General features: G+C 36.2%; 1 protein-coding gene across 4 annotated transcripts in view; it reads right to left on the bottom strand.

Moving 5' to 3' along the window:
• LOC136842501 (guanine nucleotide exchange factor DBS-like) overlaps nucleotides 1-16,378 on the bottom strand; it is an 838,144-nt gene that overhangs the window by 631,917 nt on the left and 189,849 nt on the right. For all 4 annotated transcript variants that reach the window (XM_067109882.1, XM_067109883.1, XM_067109884.1 and 1 more), the window contains exon 2: nucleotides 5,902-8,778. In XM_067109882.1, coding sequence (XP_066965983.1) covers nucleotides 5,902-8,239 — 2,338 coding nt within the window. In that variant the 5' untranslated portion in view covers nucleotides 8,240-8,778. The remainder of the gene's footprint in view (nucleotides 1-5,901; nucleotides 8,779-16,378) is intronic.

Below are 16,378 nucleotides of genomic sequence, written 5' to 3'. Positions count from 1 at the left end.
GCCCAGATCGTCAGTAAAAGACGTTACAGTCCTTAAAAGTATTTGCATATCAGCAAGAAGAGGAAAATAGCAATGCAAAAATATCGCTACCAGTTGCATTATCGTGGACGAAGAGAGCAATTTGTCGCTCACCTTTTGACCAAATAAAAATGTCTAATGAAGCTTAAACGCGCCATACTGTATGCGAGCATCCTCAAAGCAACAAGAGTCTTCAGAAGTTATAGATGATAATTTCATTAAAACATCTGCAATACTGGGAACCTTGCAGTACGCTCTTAAATAGATAAAAGAGAAAATGAAATGAGAGGAAAAAATCTTGCTCAGCAAATGTGAAAAGTTCGTTTTACATAATTAGATCCTCGGGTCGCTACAAGGGCTGAGAGAGAGAGAGAGAGAGAGAGAGAGAGAGAGAGAGAGAGAGAATTGTAGTCTTCTGCAGAAAACTATCTAACGAGGGAAAGGCATCGTCTTCCTAAACACAGCAATATCCGACGAGAGGTAGAGAGAGAACATCCGGGTCATCTGCAAACAAATAATTAATAAACGATAAAAAAAAAAAAGCTTAACGCCTGAACAAGTTCCGAAGCAAGAAAAATACGAAGTGGTCGTTTTCACAGAATTACGAACCAACAAGATTTATTATTACTGTCTTGAGCTTAAAGGAACAGACCAGAAAGGCCGATACAAATTATGGCGTTCAAGTCTGAAAGACCTCATTACGAGGAAAAAGATGCGGAAATGAGCAATGCCTAGAAAACTACAATGAACTAATGAATCCAAAAATATACATAAACCGACAAAAAAAGTGTAAACGTCTGAATGAAAGCCGTACTGGGAAAACACGTCACTATTTATGCTTTTAAAAATATGTTAGTAACGAGTCACAATTAAATAAAAGTCAGTTTATCTAAAATATTAAAAAATCCAAATTTTTACGTATCACCGATGGAATTAATGTTACCTCTACCGTACGGGGAACTATACCTTACGGTACCGTACTTGACAGAAAATCCTTCGATGGGAAAAATGAAAAATCTCATTCATTAAAAAGAAGTCAAATAGAAAAAAAAACCTCTTCTCGAAAACAACTCACAGTTTGCATCTCAATCTAAAAGGTTTTCTTTAAAATTTCAAAGCTCACCTGTATTCGTGTATCATACACACTCACGTACCTGGTTCTTATTACCAGTGTCAAATCATGTGTTTCATCATATTATCAACACGTCCCTTCAAGACTTAACCAGTTTTTGATAAGGCTCCTATATTCTAAATATGATATAAGAAAGATATTCTTATACATTAATATATATATATATATATATATATATATATATATATATATATATATATATATATATATGTGTGTGTGTGTGTGTGTGTGTGTATACATATATATATATATATATATATATATATATATATATATATATATATATATATATATATATATATATATATATATATGTATGTATATATATATATATATATATATATATATATATATATATATATATATATATATATATATATATATATATTATATAAAACTAACATGAAAGTGCAGGAACTATTGAACCATTATTACTTTCATTGTGAATATAAGGGATTATTGCAATTTATGCTGTAACCCTTACTTTAACTTTTAAATTCTTATGAACTGCCAACTGCAATGGAACTCAAGCTTAATGCTCCGGCACATTCTCATCATCTCGTAAGGAACTGGATTAGCACTTTCTACTCACACAATAGTCTTCTTCCATTTCTCGGATTCAATGAAGTCAAAATAGCCCCTTGTATTCCCAATCCAAATTACAACAAACGTTTACGTGAGTGACAATGGCTATAACCATGCGAATGTCCTCTTGCTACCGCGTTCGAGGTTTGTTTTATTACCATTATCATAGGAATTTTAAACATTCTGTTTCTATTATCACTATTTTCAGTCCTTTTGTTAGAGCTCGTTTATAATCCCAAATTAATAGAAAATTAATACAATGTTCATTTTTATGCCTGTCGTCTACGGTAACATTATTGTAATCAGGAGACAAAGAATTCTACACATAAGATTAAATCTCCAGGAAGCGAAAGGAGGTATAACTCCATATATGCTGAATACATACACGCGCACACAAACACACATACACATATATATATGTATGTATATATAGTATGTATGTATATGTATATATGTATATATATATAGATATATATATATATATATATATATATATATATATATATATATAACGGGTGTATGAGACAGACGTACCTAATGTATGAATTGAAAACCATCATAAACACATATATCTATGCATGCAAGTGAAAACACGAAGTTCAATTGAATTTACAAGACAATCAAAAACAATTCCGTTACTTTTGACTAAAACTTTTTGGCAAAAGACAAATAAGAATATGATAACATAGAGAGAGAGAGAGAGAGAGAGAGAGAGAGAGAGAGAGAGAGAGAGAGAGAGAGAGAGAGTTTGTATGTGGCACACTTCTTTAAACTTACCTCCGTCTCTTCTTTCTCCCTCGAAACCCCTCCCACTCTCCTTCAATGTGAGCCCTCATCTCTCTCTCTCTCTCTCTCTCTCTCTCTCTCTCTCTCTCTCTCTCTCTCTCTCTGTGGGAGCTAATCAGCCCCTTCTGTGATATTATCGTACCCATGAACTACATCCGGGAGGCAAAATTCCTCCTATCCCACAAAGAGGAAAAACATTAGGAAAAAAAAATAACCTAACTTTGGCATGAAGAACATCATACAAAAAAAAATTTCCTTCTTTAATTGGAAGAAAATCAGAAGCAAACCTCTGACATTTAAAAAAAAACCCAGGGCATCGTTTAAAACTATGATATTGGGGATATCAGATGACAAATATTAATTTTACAATGAGGGAAAATTAATATAAGAAACAAAAACGTCACGAACAAAAATATCAAAGATAAAAGCAAATATTTAGCGTAAAGATAAAGAAGAAACAAAGAACAAATACAATTCTTTAAATAAGAAGCCATTAGAATGCAAAGATAAATTTTTACTTGAAATTCCTCGGACAAAACTAAATCTTTACTTGAAATAAAATAAGAAGAGAATCTTATATCTCCCACAAAAGGAAAATTTGAGGACAAAAAACTAAGTTTTTCCTAGGAAAAAATCAAAGAAAAACATAATCGTCATCAATAAGAAAATCAAACAAAGCTCCAATCTTTACCAAGAAAAAAAAACACACACACACACACTAGCCCGATCTCCTGGCATGTATATCGTACAAAAAACATTTACTGAATAATAAAAAGAAAATAAAAATAATAAATAAAATAACTTCGAAATTATTTCTGGCATTATTAAGAGAATGAAATACTGTAAAGTAAGGGAAAATAACTGTCCGAATCACTGTTATATATCGAAAGTCATACTCATGAGGCCATCTTTGGGAAGAAGTGGGGGGGAAAGAAGAATATTAAGTGGGGAAAACTGTTTTTGATGAAGGAGGAAATATGGAATCCAAGGAAATAAAGGAAACATTATTCTATCAAAGTATGTAGAGGAGAGGGAATACCATAAAGGTCTGCCAAAATGTAAATGAGGGGAGACAAACAGAAAATTAATCCCCAGTGTGTGCAGCCCACGGTTGTCTGAAGTTAAATTTCCTTTCCATTATATATACTTTTAATAAATGAAAAAGGCGTTTTAAATAGACAACTTTCTACAACAGAATACCTCGAAGTATGGAGAACGAGAAGGCAGTTTATAAAACAAAAGGATAATAGCCTTTTGACAAAAACTAAAATCGCCTCAAGAAACGCATGAAGGAGCGGTCGTAATCATTACTCTTACCCAAGGAGAAATCTCATTTTTTCAACAAAGATGAAACCAGACCACAAATAGAAACTTACGTACATAGCAGTATACTCTCCGTAATGCGACACGAAAGAAGCATTCGGGTAAGAAAGGGAATGTGCAACGTTACGATATTATATACTTGGATGAAAATGGGGTACGCATGGTTAAAAGGGCAGCAAAGTAAAAGTGCATTTGGCGCTAACAACTAACAGAAGATAACTGCAAGACATAAAATGTGAACAAAAAACTACGTTTTAATGGGAAAGAGAATTTCTGTTTTGTAAGATTTGTAAAGGGAGATTCAACGGGCAGCTAGGCAAGAGACAAGTCTAATCAGCAATGTCGGCTATGGCATAATTTGCGGTAGCCTCCTCAATCGCGCAGGCATTATCAGTTTTCAAGACTATTAAGGCCCTTCTATTGCAATAACTAAACAATTAAATCGTGCCACCCATTCCTCGGTCTCTCTGGTCTACTCCCTGCCAGCACTTCCAAAATTACGCCTTTTCTGGTCAACCAGTCTTCCATTCTCTCCATGTGACCCTAAAAATCTATCTCCTCTTCTGTTAGACATTTCATCACTTTGTTATATATATATATATATATATATATATATATATATATATATATATATATATATATATATATATATATATATATATATATAATAACGCCCTCAAAGGTAATAGTCTGAGTACTACCTTAAACCTCAAAATGATAATTATACCGATAGTGACTATGGCACAATGCAACATGCAAAAAAATGGCAAATGCAGCTATTTTCTCTGCTAAATCAATTATTGGCACTACTACTAGTAATCATCTTACCAATAATAATGAAGACAAGGCTAATACTCCACTGCAAACCAATCTACCAGAACTAACAGCAAGACCAACAATACTTTTTCCATCCTATTATCTACCATAACAATATCTCTCGTGCACAAGCATATTGCATAAATACATGTATCTGGCATTTGAGATCCATTAATGAACCCTTTCAACATCCACATAAAATGTTTATGCTGTGAACCAAATTCACTCGCCAAATCAACAATTTCGTTCACAAAGACAATTAATTCATCATAAAGCATTGGTCTGTTGGACAATAACGCAATTTTCCTAAAGCAATATTATTAAAAATATTAATTCACAATTAGGTGATTCTTAATTATTAAACATCTGCCTTCAGATATAGTGAAATCATTACCTAAATCATGAGTATTGTAATATTCAGTACCAACATAATTATAACTTTTTATTATAACCTAGTAGTCTAGAATTAGTGTAGTACTGTGTATAACAGTCACTTAACGGAGTCAGTCTCTCCTTGCCTACATCGTAAATATGTATGTATAAATGTGTGTGTATGTATACATGAATATATATATATACATATACGTGTATATATATAAATATATTATGCATATGTATATATTATATATATATATGTATAATTATATGTATGTATATATATATATATATATATATATATATATATATATATATATATATATATATATATATATATATATATATATATATATATATATATATATATATATAAAGAAACCTCGCCTTCCTCTCTGCCTGAAGAGAATCACGCTGCACCTTTAACTAAGGGATAAAGAATGCACATATGCATCCTTTGGGTCTCCTGCCTTTAAAGCAACTCTCACTATTCACTTACGATTTATTAGGATATATTAGGACTTCTTTCTAAAAATTACAATATGCCATAGTTTGTGGAAGGTGCTGTTCAAATCGCAACATTTTTTTCTTGGTGAAAACATGCTTTCGTTATTCTGTTCAACTGACATAATCTGTCCGTTGTAATTAAAACAATAACATTCAACAAGCTTTAAATTTTGCCACACTGACCCATTTGAATGTTTTTGGAGACGATATGCAACAATAGTTTAGATTTGTTTTCGGTGGTAAATTAATAAGAAACTGAAAATTATTTTTAATTAATTGCAGTTAATGTGGATTATTCTATTTCAATGAATATCTCATGCAAAATGACGACAATGCAATTGATGACTGTTATCACGTACCTCTTACAATGCGGAGTCTGAGTCTGCCCTGATGCAAATAGGCGTATGGCAGATTGTACTCTCTCCCGTTGGTGACGACCTTGACACCCTTTTTCCCTGCCACTACAGTACCCCCTTCGCCAGTGCCCCAGTACCCTGAATCAGGTTCTCGCGTGGAAGAACCAGGGCTGCCCTCACTGTCCCCTGAAGACCACGCTAAAGATGCCAACAGTTGCGGAGGGATGGGGGATGGGGGCTGAGGAGGGGTTGCGGGTGGCAGGGTGAGGTAGGGTATGACATTTTTGTCATTACTATCGGGTCCCCCTTGGCAAGTGGCGGATGGGATGTCTTCTCTTGATCCCTCATCTCGAGAGAGCACTTCTTCGCTTCCTTGGCGAGAGGAGTACTTCCTAGAAGTGGGGTGGAATCCACTAAACTCATTTCTAATGTCGCTGTCGTTATCTAAATCGTCGTCGCTCAGGTGTAAATGAGGTGGGTGCCAGGTAAAGGTCTGGTGATGGACGTGGGCCTCGTCCCTTAACCACGAAGGGTCGCCTTCGTCGTCCTCATGACAGACAGTGGAGTTAATAGAGAGGGGAGGATTCGGGCCGGCGCTCTCAACATAGAATGCCCTTTTCCCCGGAGCCTCGGCTTCAGTAATGCCGTAATCAAGACCATTACAGACCTCCCCAATCTCTCCCCCTTCTCCGCCTTTTGTCACTAGTGCAGAATTTTCCCTCCTGGAATGAACTGAACAGAGGTTCTCCAAATAGTTGCCTTCGCCATTGACGGCGCCGCTCAAGTTCACTGGCTTAACCTCACACAATTTCGATCTGTTTGTCTGCTCTTTCATACACTTGGTCAAGGGCTCAGCATCGTCCCGACACCGTTGCTGTATCTCACGAGATACGCCTAAATTATCGCAATCCTCGGGGAGGTCAAATGTCACTGAATGACCCGAGTCGGATCTCTTGCGTCGTATCTGTCCCTTGTGCTTGAGATTAGATCGTAGGGAGGAGGAAGCATGAAGGCCACCAGACATAGGGAGGTGGACAGAGGGAAGCGCAGCAGATGAAGTGGATGGGAGGAAGGAGAATGTTGTGTCGTCACCGCTTCTGCTGAGGGTCGATGCCGAGACTCCAACTTGGTCGTCACGACCCGCCACTACCGACTCATGGGGAGGGCGGTGGTAGAAACCTGTCGCCACTCCGCTTGCTCCAAGCACGCCCCCTCCTCCTCCTGCTGCTTCGTCCCCACTGCTAGACGCTGTTGCTGGCGTTGCAAGCTCGTCGCTGCAATCGCCGTTGTAAATAGTGTGAGCATCCAAGGTTAACAGGCTGCTTGTCATGTCTACATAGCTTCTGCAAGGATCATAATCAACGTGGGATGACTTTGGGAAATGACCTCCACCTGCACCTGACTCAGTATCGGGACTCTTCCCTTCCAAATGAAGAGAGTAATCGCTCAGTGTTTTGGTGGGGCGCTCCTTTAACGGGGGCGCACCCCTCCTCCTCCTCCTGGATGAGTATTCATCGCCCTTTAAGGCTTTCGCGGCGCCTTCCGCAACACCCACATCCTCTTCCTCGATGCCATTGTGCTGAATTTTGACACCCTCCGTTCGTATGATATCGTTATAGGGCAAATGAAACCTCCGACGGGCGGCCGCCGTCCTGCGAGCGCCCTGCATCGAAAACCTCCTGTGGAAGGAGAATCTGGAGGTGGAGGATGAGGATCCATTTTCTCCTGAATTGGCTGGTAAGGATCTCCTTCTAGAACTGGCCATTATTGCCTTTGGAATGTCAATTTTAGATTCACTGCCATGTTTACCATCGTCACCATCAGGTGGTCGAGTATCATTATCATCAACAGCTTCATTATCATCTTTTCTATCATCATCATGAGTTTCTTGCTCATTCACTAAATTATCATCCGTTTTCTGGTCAGAACTTGCGGTCTGCTGTCCAGCAATTGGAGGATCTACAACCACCGTTATATCCTGACAAGGCTCTACATATCCTATATCTCCAGGAGGGGTGGCCTCTGGTGGAGGAGTTTCTAGATCCCTGTGACTGAGACACGAAGGGTATCGGTCACTGATACAGCTGACGGACCTCCTTAGTCGAGCGTCGGGAGGGTCGACCACCTGGCGACGGTATCCCCTTTCCGGCGAGCTAATGAGTGACTGGGTGCCTTTGGGTGTCTCATCGTCCGGGTCGGAGGGGTCCCTCCTGCCCCGCCTCTGACTGAAGTAATAGTGGTGGTAAAAATGCTGGTGGGGTGGAGACGAAGTGGGAGAACTGGAGCCACTGGCACGGTCAGGTACCAACCATTCCAAAAGCTGCCACAACAACCTTGACATGGTGAGCCGGGTGTTGCTGGAGGTGATGAATTCGAAGAGGAGTGGTCGGGAGGCATCATGTTCTAATTACGGGAAAACTCGAAGATATCGCCTCCCGGCTTCCAGTTCCTTTTGGGGCAATTGTCACAACACTGCTGTCAGTCTCAAAAACACCGATTTGGTTCTCACTTCGCATTGCAGAAAAAACTATTCAAAATCTACACCACCGAATTACTGTGATCTGAGTAAGGACTGAATGAGAATTTCACTCGTGTGTTTTGATCTTTTCTGATATGAGGTAACTGTCGGAATAATTCCGGAAACAGCAATAACTCATCTAATTATGATTTCAATTGCTCTCCTTGATATTTCCTTAAACGTGTAAAAAATTGTTTCATTTGATTTTAAAATCAAACACAAAAACACTTCATTTCCTCAGGCTGAATCTTTAAATTGCTTTCACTTCTCCTTTCAATTCATATATAATTACACAGCTTCGGTAAAAACAGCTAAACATTCACTTTAATATAATTTAACTATCACGATCATATTATTCATATCTGAAATAAACATAATAAATTTGTTATTAAAGAATAAAGCAAATAAGCCACAGTGTTCTTACATTATAAGAATACCGAATACATCCCCTATATAATATATCCATTTTTAAAAGCAAAAGCAAAGAGAACATCACTGACATTATAAGGGCCGTCAATAAATACACAGATCCATCCGTTTTCAACAGCCATAACATAACTAAAACATATGCCATATCAGAGACCTGTAAACATTTAATGTTGTAAATCGGGAATTGGCTAATTGAAAGCAAAACAACTAAACTCCAGAAACCAGTGTCAACCATTCTAATCGTTCACGGCTTGACAGCGACTCTGTTACTGTGTATCTCATCCATATAGCCTGAACGGTGACGGCAACTGCACCAAGATATGAAGTTATGAATAATGACTAAAAATAATCAATAAATAGTTCACACAAAATTCGAGTGAAAGGCAAAATACAGTAAACAATACGAATGATTACATAATCAAAACTGTAATTTTGAATTAAATAACAGGTTTGGTAGCCTGGGCTACATTCAATTTAATGTAGGCTAATAATACAATCGTTAGCAAGGAGAATTCAGATTTTCTTATATTACAACTGGCAGTCCTAAGGTACAAAGGATATTTCAAAAATAAACAATGGGGGCAACATTCCAACGAGCAACTACTCGTAAAATGGAAGATAAACATAAGAATCGCAACAATAGCAGACATCTCTGTTGTGTCTTGGGTTGTAAGTTTGGGTAGAGAAGAATAATGCATATTCTATTGGTTCTCTTTTGAATTTAACACCAACAGTCAGCATTTTAAAGAACAATAACAAAAGTTACCAAAGGAATTATAAGTTAGGACAAACTCGTGAATTATACGATTCCGTTTGAATGGTATTATGTATGAATGTATGTATTTATGTCTATATATCACTATCAAGTAGTTTCCATATATACACATATATGTATACAAAATATAAATGTATATGTATATATATATATATATATATATATATATATATATATATATATATATATATATATATATATATATATATATATATATATATATATATATATATATATATATATATATATATATATATATATATATATATACTGAACATGAACAGCTTCAGTGCAAACAAACAGCAGAGCAAAGCTGCGATCTGTTGTCACTGGCAAGTAAGCCAGACAGCCTCGTCTCGACTACATCCTCGCCTCTTGAATGTAACTGCATAACTATTCCCCTCCTACTCATCACAGACTAAATCTTGAAACCTCGTCCAAAACGGAATCTACAATGAGACGGAATTTCCAAATAATGAACATCAACAACGGCACCAGGACTGGCTGGGCTTTTGCACTTAGGTCAGCAGGCGGAGAAGAGAAAGAGGAAGAGTACGAGGAGGAAGAGAGTAAAGAATCAGATCATGACATGTTAGGTGAAGGACGGGCGACAGGGGAAGACGAAAAATGAAACTGGTTATAGTGAGATAAAGAAAAAAAGACTGGTTATGTAAAGAGCGGAAAAATGGTTTTGGTACGGCGAAAAAATGGGTTACAGAATCGACGGGAAAACTCCGATTCGTTTTAAACTGCCACACAGCGACTGCTGATGTTTCCTTCTTTATTTTTGCGAAGACTGAATGAAAAGGTCATGTCTTTAAACATTTATTTTTAGGTTTCTTACGGTAAAATGAGAATTTTCTTGACAGATTTTCATTAAAGGAATATTATCATAGCAGACTCACCACTGGAAGGTAAATGTTACAGGAGACCTAACGACGTCCTAATTATTATCTTCAAACGATTCGTTAACAATACCAATAATTACTAAACCAAAAAATTCGTTCAAAGACCCCAAATCATATCCTTTCATAGCCATTCATCTACTTTTACTTAAAAGAAATTTGCAATCTAAAAACCTGAAACATAGTCGGTATAAGACAAATTTAAATAAGAAGGAATCCCCGTGTGGTATGCCAAGAATACAACAGCTTCCATCGCAGAAATTTTTATCTTTAACACATACACACTTTTAGACATCTTTTTACAAATTTGAAAGATATTAACCAAAATGATGGTTCTTTGTGAGTTGCGAAACTTAAATAACCATCCGACGCAAAACAAAAAATAAAATTCGAATAAAAATGAAATCCAACCTAAACCTTATCCTATGTTAATATTATAAGTTTATATCGCGAACAATTTACCAAATATTTAACACTGATGTTCTCAAAGATGAATGTTGTGACAAGGATAACAGGTTTTAGCTTAAATTCATTTTTAAGGTCAGAAATACAACATGAATACTATTGCTGTAAAGAATTAGAAACAGTTTGACCCACGACCACAGCAGCTACTGACTAAACAACGTAATTGCATGGGTTTCTAAATAGCGTATGTATGAATAACATACATGCTATATATATATATATATATATATATATATATATATATATATATATATATATATATATATATATATATATGCTTAGTAAGCAGCTGATGCGGTCATGGGTCAAACTGTGAATAATTCATTAAAAATGAATATAAGCTAAAATCTCTGTTAATATTGTTACTAGGTTCATCTTTGAGAATATGAATTTTATATACTTGTCAAATTGTTCACGATATATGTATGTGTGTGTGTATGTATGTATATATATATATATATATATATATATATATATATATATATATATATATATATATATATATATATATATATATATATATATATATATATATATAAATATATAGGCTATATATATAATGTGTGTGTGTATGAGCGCGTGGCAAGAGAGAGAGAGAGAGAGAGAGAGAGAGAGAGAGAGAGAGAGAGAGAGAGAGAGAGAGAGAGAGAGAGAGAGAGAGAGAGAGAAACTTAAAATCTAACGTACTGCAATGAATATTCGGGAATATAAGCTGCTGGGGCTAACAAACTGCCAAGACCTGTTTACGTTGTTATAACAATTCGCAAATTCAATTACCGGGGCTCAACTCTTTTAACCTGCAACCGAATGAAAAACACATTTTTCCCTTTCCAGTAATGCCGACAAAATCATTAGATCCGGGCACCGAGGCGAATTACGCTGCTAATTATGATAATGAGTAAAGGGTGGATACGATTGTTCACGACAATAATGATGATAAATGTTAAAACAGATGCCAGAGCTGATGAGCCACATCTAATTTCGGATCCAAAGGTAAAAAGCAGGTAATGTGGCTGGATCACATTATGGAGGAGCTATCTCACACAACCAGGCCCACAAAGCAACCCATTTAATACTGTTTCATGGTAATATATATACAGTTTAATTCAAGTTGTAAATACTGAATTTATGTTCATTTCATTAAGTATGAGAAGCAAACGTGCGTTGGTTACTGAAAGGTAAAGCTTTTCCATGAATGTAACAACAAATACATGATGTACCAGTTCGCTATATCACTGGCCGGTGTGTGTGTGTGTGTGTGTGTGTGCAAAATCTTGCACAAATGTATTTCTAAAACTGCAATCCGTAATTAGACGAGGAAATTGACATTTACACGAAAGATATTTCAAGGAGAATTACCAAGGCAGAGTACATACAAATCTGCGATTTTTTCAGAAAATAAAGTTAAAAAACCAATGATTTCACTCAGAATCCCGATTTTTTATTATTGTTTTTTTTTTTTTTTGCTTCACTAACATTTCTTCCGTCTGTGTTTTCTTTGCTATTTCACTTTCCATAAGCAAACGTTTTTACCTATGCTTACATCATTCTTGCACTTCATGTTCAATAATAGATGAAAAATCTTGTCAAATGACATTCGAGAAAATACCTCATGGTCTGAAAAATGTCTATGTTTGTCAATATGGAAAATTTAGCAGAGAGAAACGAAGTTCAACATATGATACTTGAAGGGTAACTTTGTACAAATTGATATTTAAAGAGCGGGAGTATAAAAAGCATCTAGACATCAAAAACACTGGCTAAACTAAGTTTGAAGGTTTCATTAAATTCACGTTACGATGAGGCACTGATAAAATTCCAATTATTTTTGAGCTGGACGCTTCATACTCCACTTGACTTCTGATCCAATCTGACGACCATTCATCCCTTTCCAACTGGCGAATCCTTCGAATAAAACTCAAACGAGCTCCTGTTGCACCTAAAACGAAGAGAGGAAAAGAAACCCGACCGGCACAGCTGGGAAATAAACTAAAAATGGTAATATGATTCCGGAAACAAAAGGGAGATAAACCTATTCTCTGCCACAATAACAAAGCTCTCAAAACAACCCTCGTCGCTACTTCAAAAAATAGCAACCCTTTGCTACAAATCTCAGCGGGAAAAAATTAAGTCATAAATTACGTAATACTACTACAAAGAGGACTACCATAAAAATGAAGCGCAAAAAATTTCAAAAACTATAATTACGCAACGCTTCAAAACAAAGCACACGGAAAACATTGCGCTTAGAGATCTGACTGGATTATCCCCTACATAAAACAAAGCCTCCTTTCCCCTTTTCCCCGAAAAGCAAATACAAACATTTTATAAACAAAGTCAGAGATCCTTTGTTTGCACTGGCTCCTCACTACACACTAACAATAAAGCGTTGTATCCAATTCCTTTAAATTAAACCCATACACTGGCTTTCCCCCAGCTCCCCCTTCTCTCTCTCTCTCTCTCTCTCCCCTTCTCTCTCTCTCTCTCTCTCTCTCTCTCTCTCTCTCTCTCTCTCTCTCTCTCTCTCGGCTGAACATTTCAATTTAAAGTTCATATATCCACACGACTTCACCCTCCCGTAGAGTCGTCCAACCATTTCGAAATTCTTCGTTTGGTCTTAGAGCAGCGCATACCGCAAAATCTCTCTCTCTCTCTCTCTCTCTCTCTCTCTCTCTCTCTCTCTCTCTCTCTCTCTCTCTCTCTCTCTCTCTCGTACTTTTAAAATTCAAACCAGGAAATCGCAATATACAACGATGAACATTTTGAACTGAGAAATTCGAATGAAAGCAAAGATCTACGGTAGACCAAAACACCTACTTCTCAAGGATGTATTATACATAACAACATGAGATAAAACATTCATTGTGTGTTTGTGAGTGTCTGCGCTGGAGAGCGAGAGAATTTAATCTTACTTCTGAGAACGCATAGCATGATGCAAGAAAAGAGAATAATAAATTAAAAACAGTTCACAAATATATGAGTAGAATAGAGAATACACTAAAAATACTCAGCGAAAACAGGCTTACAAACAATACTAAAACTTTTAATCCCAATCTGTAAACAATTCTCTTCACTCTTTCTAGAGTACAATTTTTCTAAGAGAACTGAGATATACCTTTGTCCAGAACCTGAACTTACTTCCGGCCATTTGATTCTGCCAGGTGGAGAAGGTTTGGATTTCAAGAGTTGAGAGAGAGAGAGAGAGAGAGAGAGAGAGAGAGAGAGAGAGAGAGAGAGAGAGAGAGAGAGAATTTTACCCTTGAAACTTGCTCTGTAAGGCATTATCCTCTTGTTTCTAATCTTCTTTCATAAAAAAAAATGGGAAATAAGTCAGAAACTCGAGTTTCCATCCTTGAAGCATTCTTATACTGGGTAGGTTGAAAAGAAAACAACACCACTTTCGTTGTTTGTTCAACTTTGGCAGCTGGACACATTAGAAAGCTGACTTGGGCGTGTGATTTGCTGTATCAGTTTGACAAATTTCCTTTAACTTCTACTGTTGCCTTAATTACACTGCTTTTCTCTTTTCCGTTCTTTTTTCCTCTGTCATCTAAATGCGTACGTCACCTATAAATTCCCTCATTTTTTATTCAGTTTTAAAACAGACAATGAATTAACCTACGAATCAATAGCCAAAATTTTAACCTTGTATAATTAAGCAAACTTTGTTTTCTCCTACTAGACATTTATTAAATACACAATTTCATAGACAAACTTTTAAATATTCGCTAAATATGAACGAAATGTAGCTAGTCTTGCCACGGTAGAATGTACATTTTTTCTCGGGTGTTTTAAAGCATGCGATAGTTCACACTCAAAAGATGAATATATATTTAAATTTACAAACTGAAAATATTCACAACTCCCACTGAAACTATGGAAGAAAAAGTATCATGTGGAAAGCCTCATAAAAGTCTTCAATATTTTCAGAGCAAATTCAAGCGCAAGCCCTTTATCGCAACTTCCAAACCTTGAAAAGTTATTTAACGGAAAACCTACTGCAATTGATTCATTAACAAGTTTTAAACTAATGTGGAAAAAGGATATCTGAGAAAACAAAAGAACAAATTGCGAAACTTTCCCTTGAGTAAGTTTGGGGAAGAAGCGAAATAAAGTGAGAGGAAAAATAATTTCCTCCCTAAACACACTTCCCTCTTTCCGTTCCCTTAAGAGCGTTGAAAATTCCTAAGACAGATCGACCGAATCTTCCCATTTTTGCTCCTAGACACACTATCGCCGAAACTGAGCCACAAGAAACTTACTGCAAAAAAAGCTTGCTTCACTCTTAACCTGTAACAACTTCAACCCGAGTCAATTAATCATTCTCATCTTAACGGGAAGTTGGAAAGGGCGAGTGTCCAACTGATTTCAAGTTGAGAACGAGCAAAAAATGTTCCATGCAATGAGTAAAAGGAAGTTTGAGCGCACAAACACTTGTGAAGTTTGCAAAACACCAACATGCAAATTATTACGAGCACGCACGCACGCAGACAAGCGCAAGGCATGTCAGCACACACACACACACACCCATATATATATATATATATATATATATATATATATATATATATATATATATATATATATATATATAGATATATATATATATGTGTGTGTGTGTGTGTGTGTGTGTATTATACACACACACACACATATATATATATATATATATATATATATATATATATATATATATATATATATATATATATATGTATATTATACACATATATATACACACGCACACACACACAAACACACACGTTTCCCCCTCTAACAGTGGGTTACTCTTGAGAAAAGTAAAGACAAAGGCAACTGCCACATTTACACAAACTGCCGAATTATGTCAAACCCCCTTTGCAGAAAACTTCCACATAGGGTGGAGAATTTGATTCACGAGCATGCTGGTATTATTCTGCTATATCTCACAGTGTCTATGTTGACTTAGTCAATGAATAACGTATCCGATACTTAGAAAAGACCGGTGGTAGTTACCAGAGTGAAGAGGAACAAGGAGATCCCGAAAATCTCTCTGAAAACCGGAAGGGTAACGTCTTAAGAAGCCACCTTCTCATAAGGAAAATGGCGAAAGGAGAGAGAGACAGTTGGAACTACAAAAATGCATAAAAATATACAACAGGTGAATATTTAAAAAAATAAAAGGGAAGAAAACCTGTAAGTTAACGATTACTTTGGCATTTACAATTCCCTAAGTTCGCGTTTCAATTGCAAACTTCCTTGGTAAAAAACCGGAAGACAAATTTGTATTCAAGGAGGTCTAAAAACATCGGCCAAATTTTCCATCGATGTTAACTTTAAGGAAATAGACTAATGAAAATTAGTTTCAGGCATGTGTCCGAAGTTAACTCTCCAAATCAGAAAATAACA

The sequence above is a fragment of the Macrobrachium rosenbergii genome, chromosome 10, assembly GCF_040412425.1.
Source record: "Macrobrachium rosenbergii isolate ZJJX-2024 chromosome 10, ASM4041242v1, whole genome shotgun sequence".
Lineage (NCBI taxonomy): Eukaryota > Metazoa > Arthropoda > Malacostraca > Decapoda > Palaemonidae > Macrobrachium > Macrobrachium rosenbergii.
The sequence above is the reverse complement of the archived record's forward strand: the minus strand, read 5'-3'. Positions and strand labels throughout refer to the sequence as shown.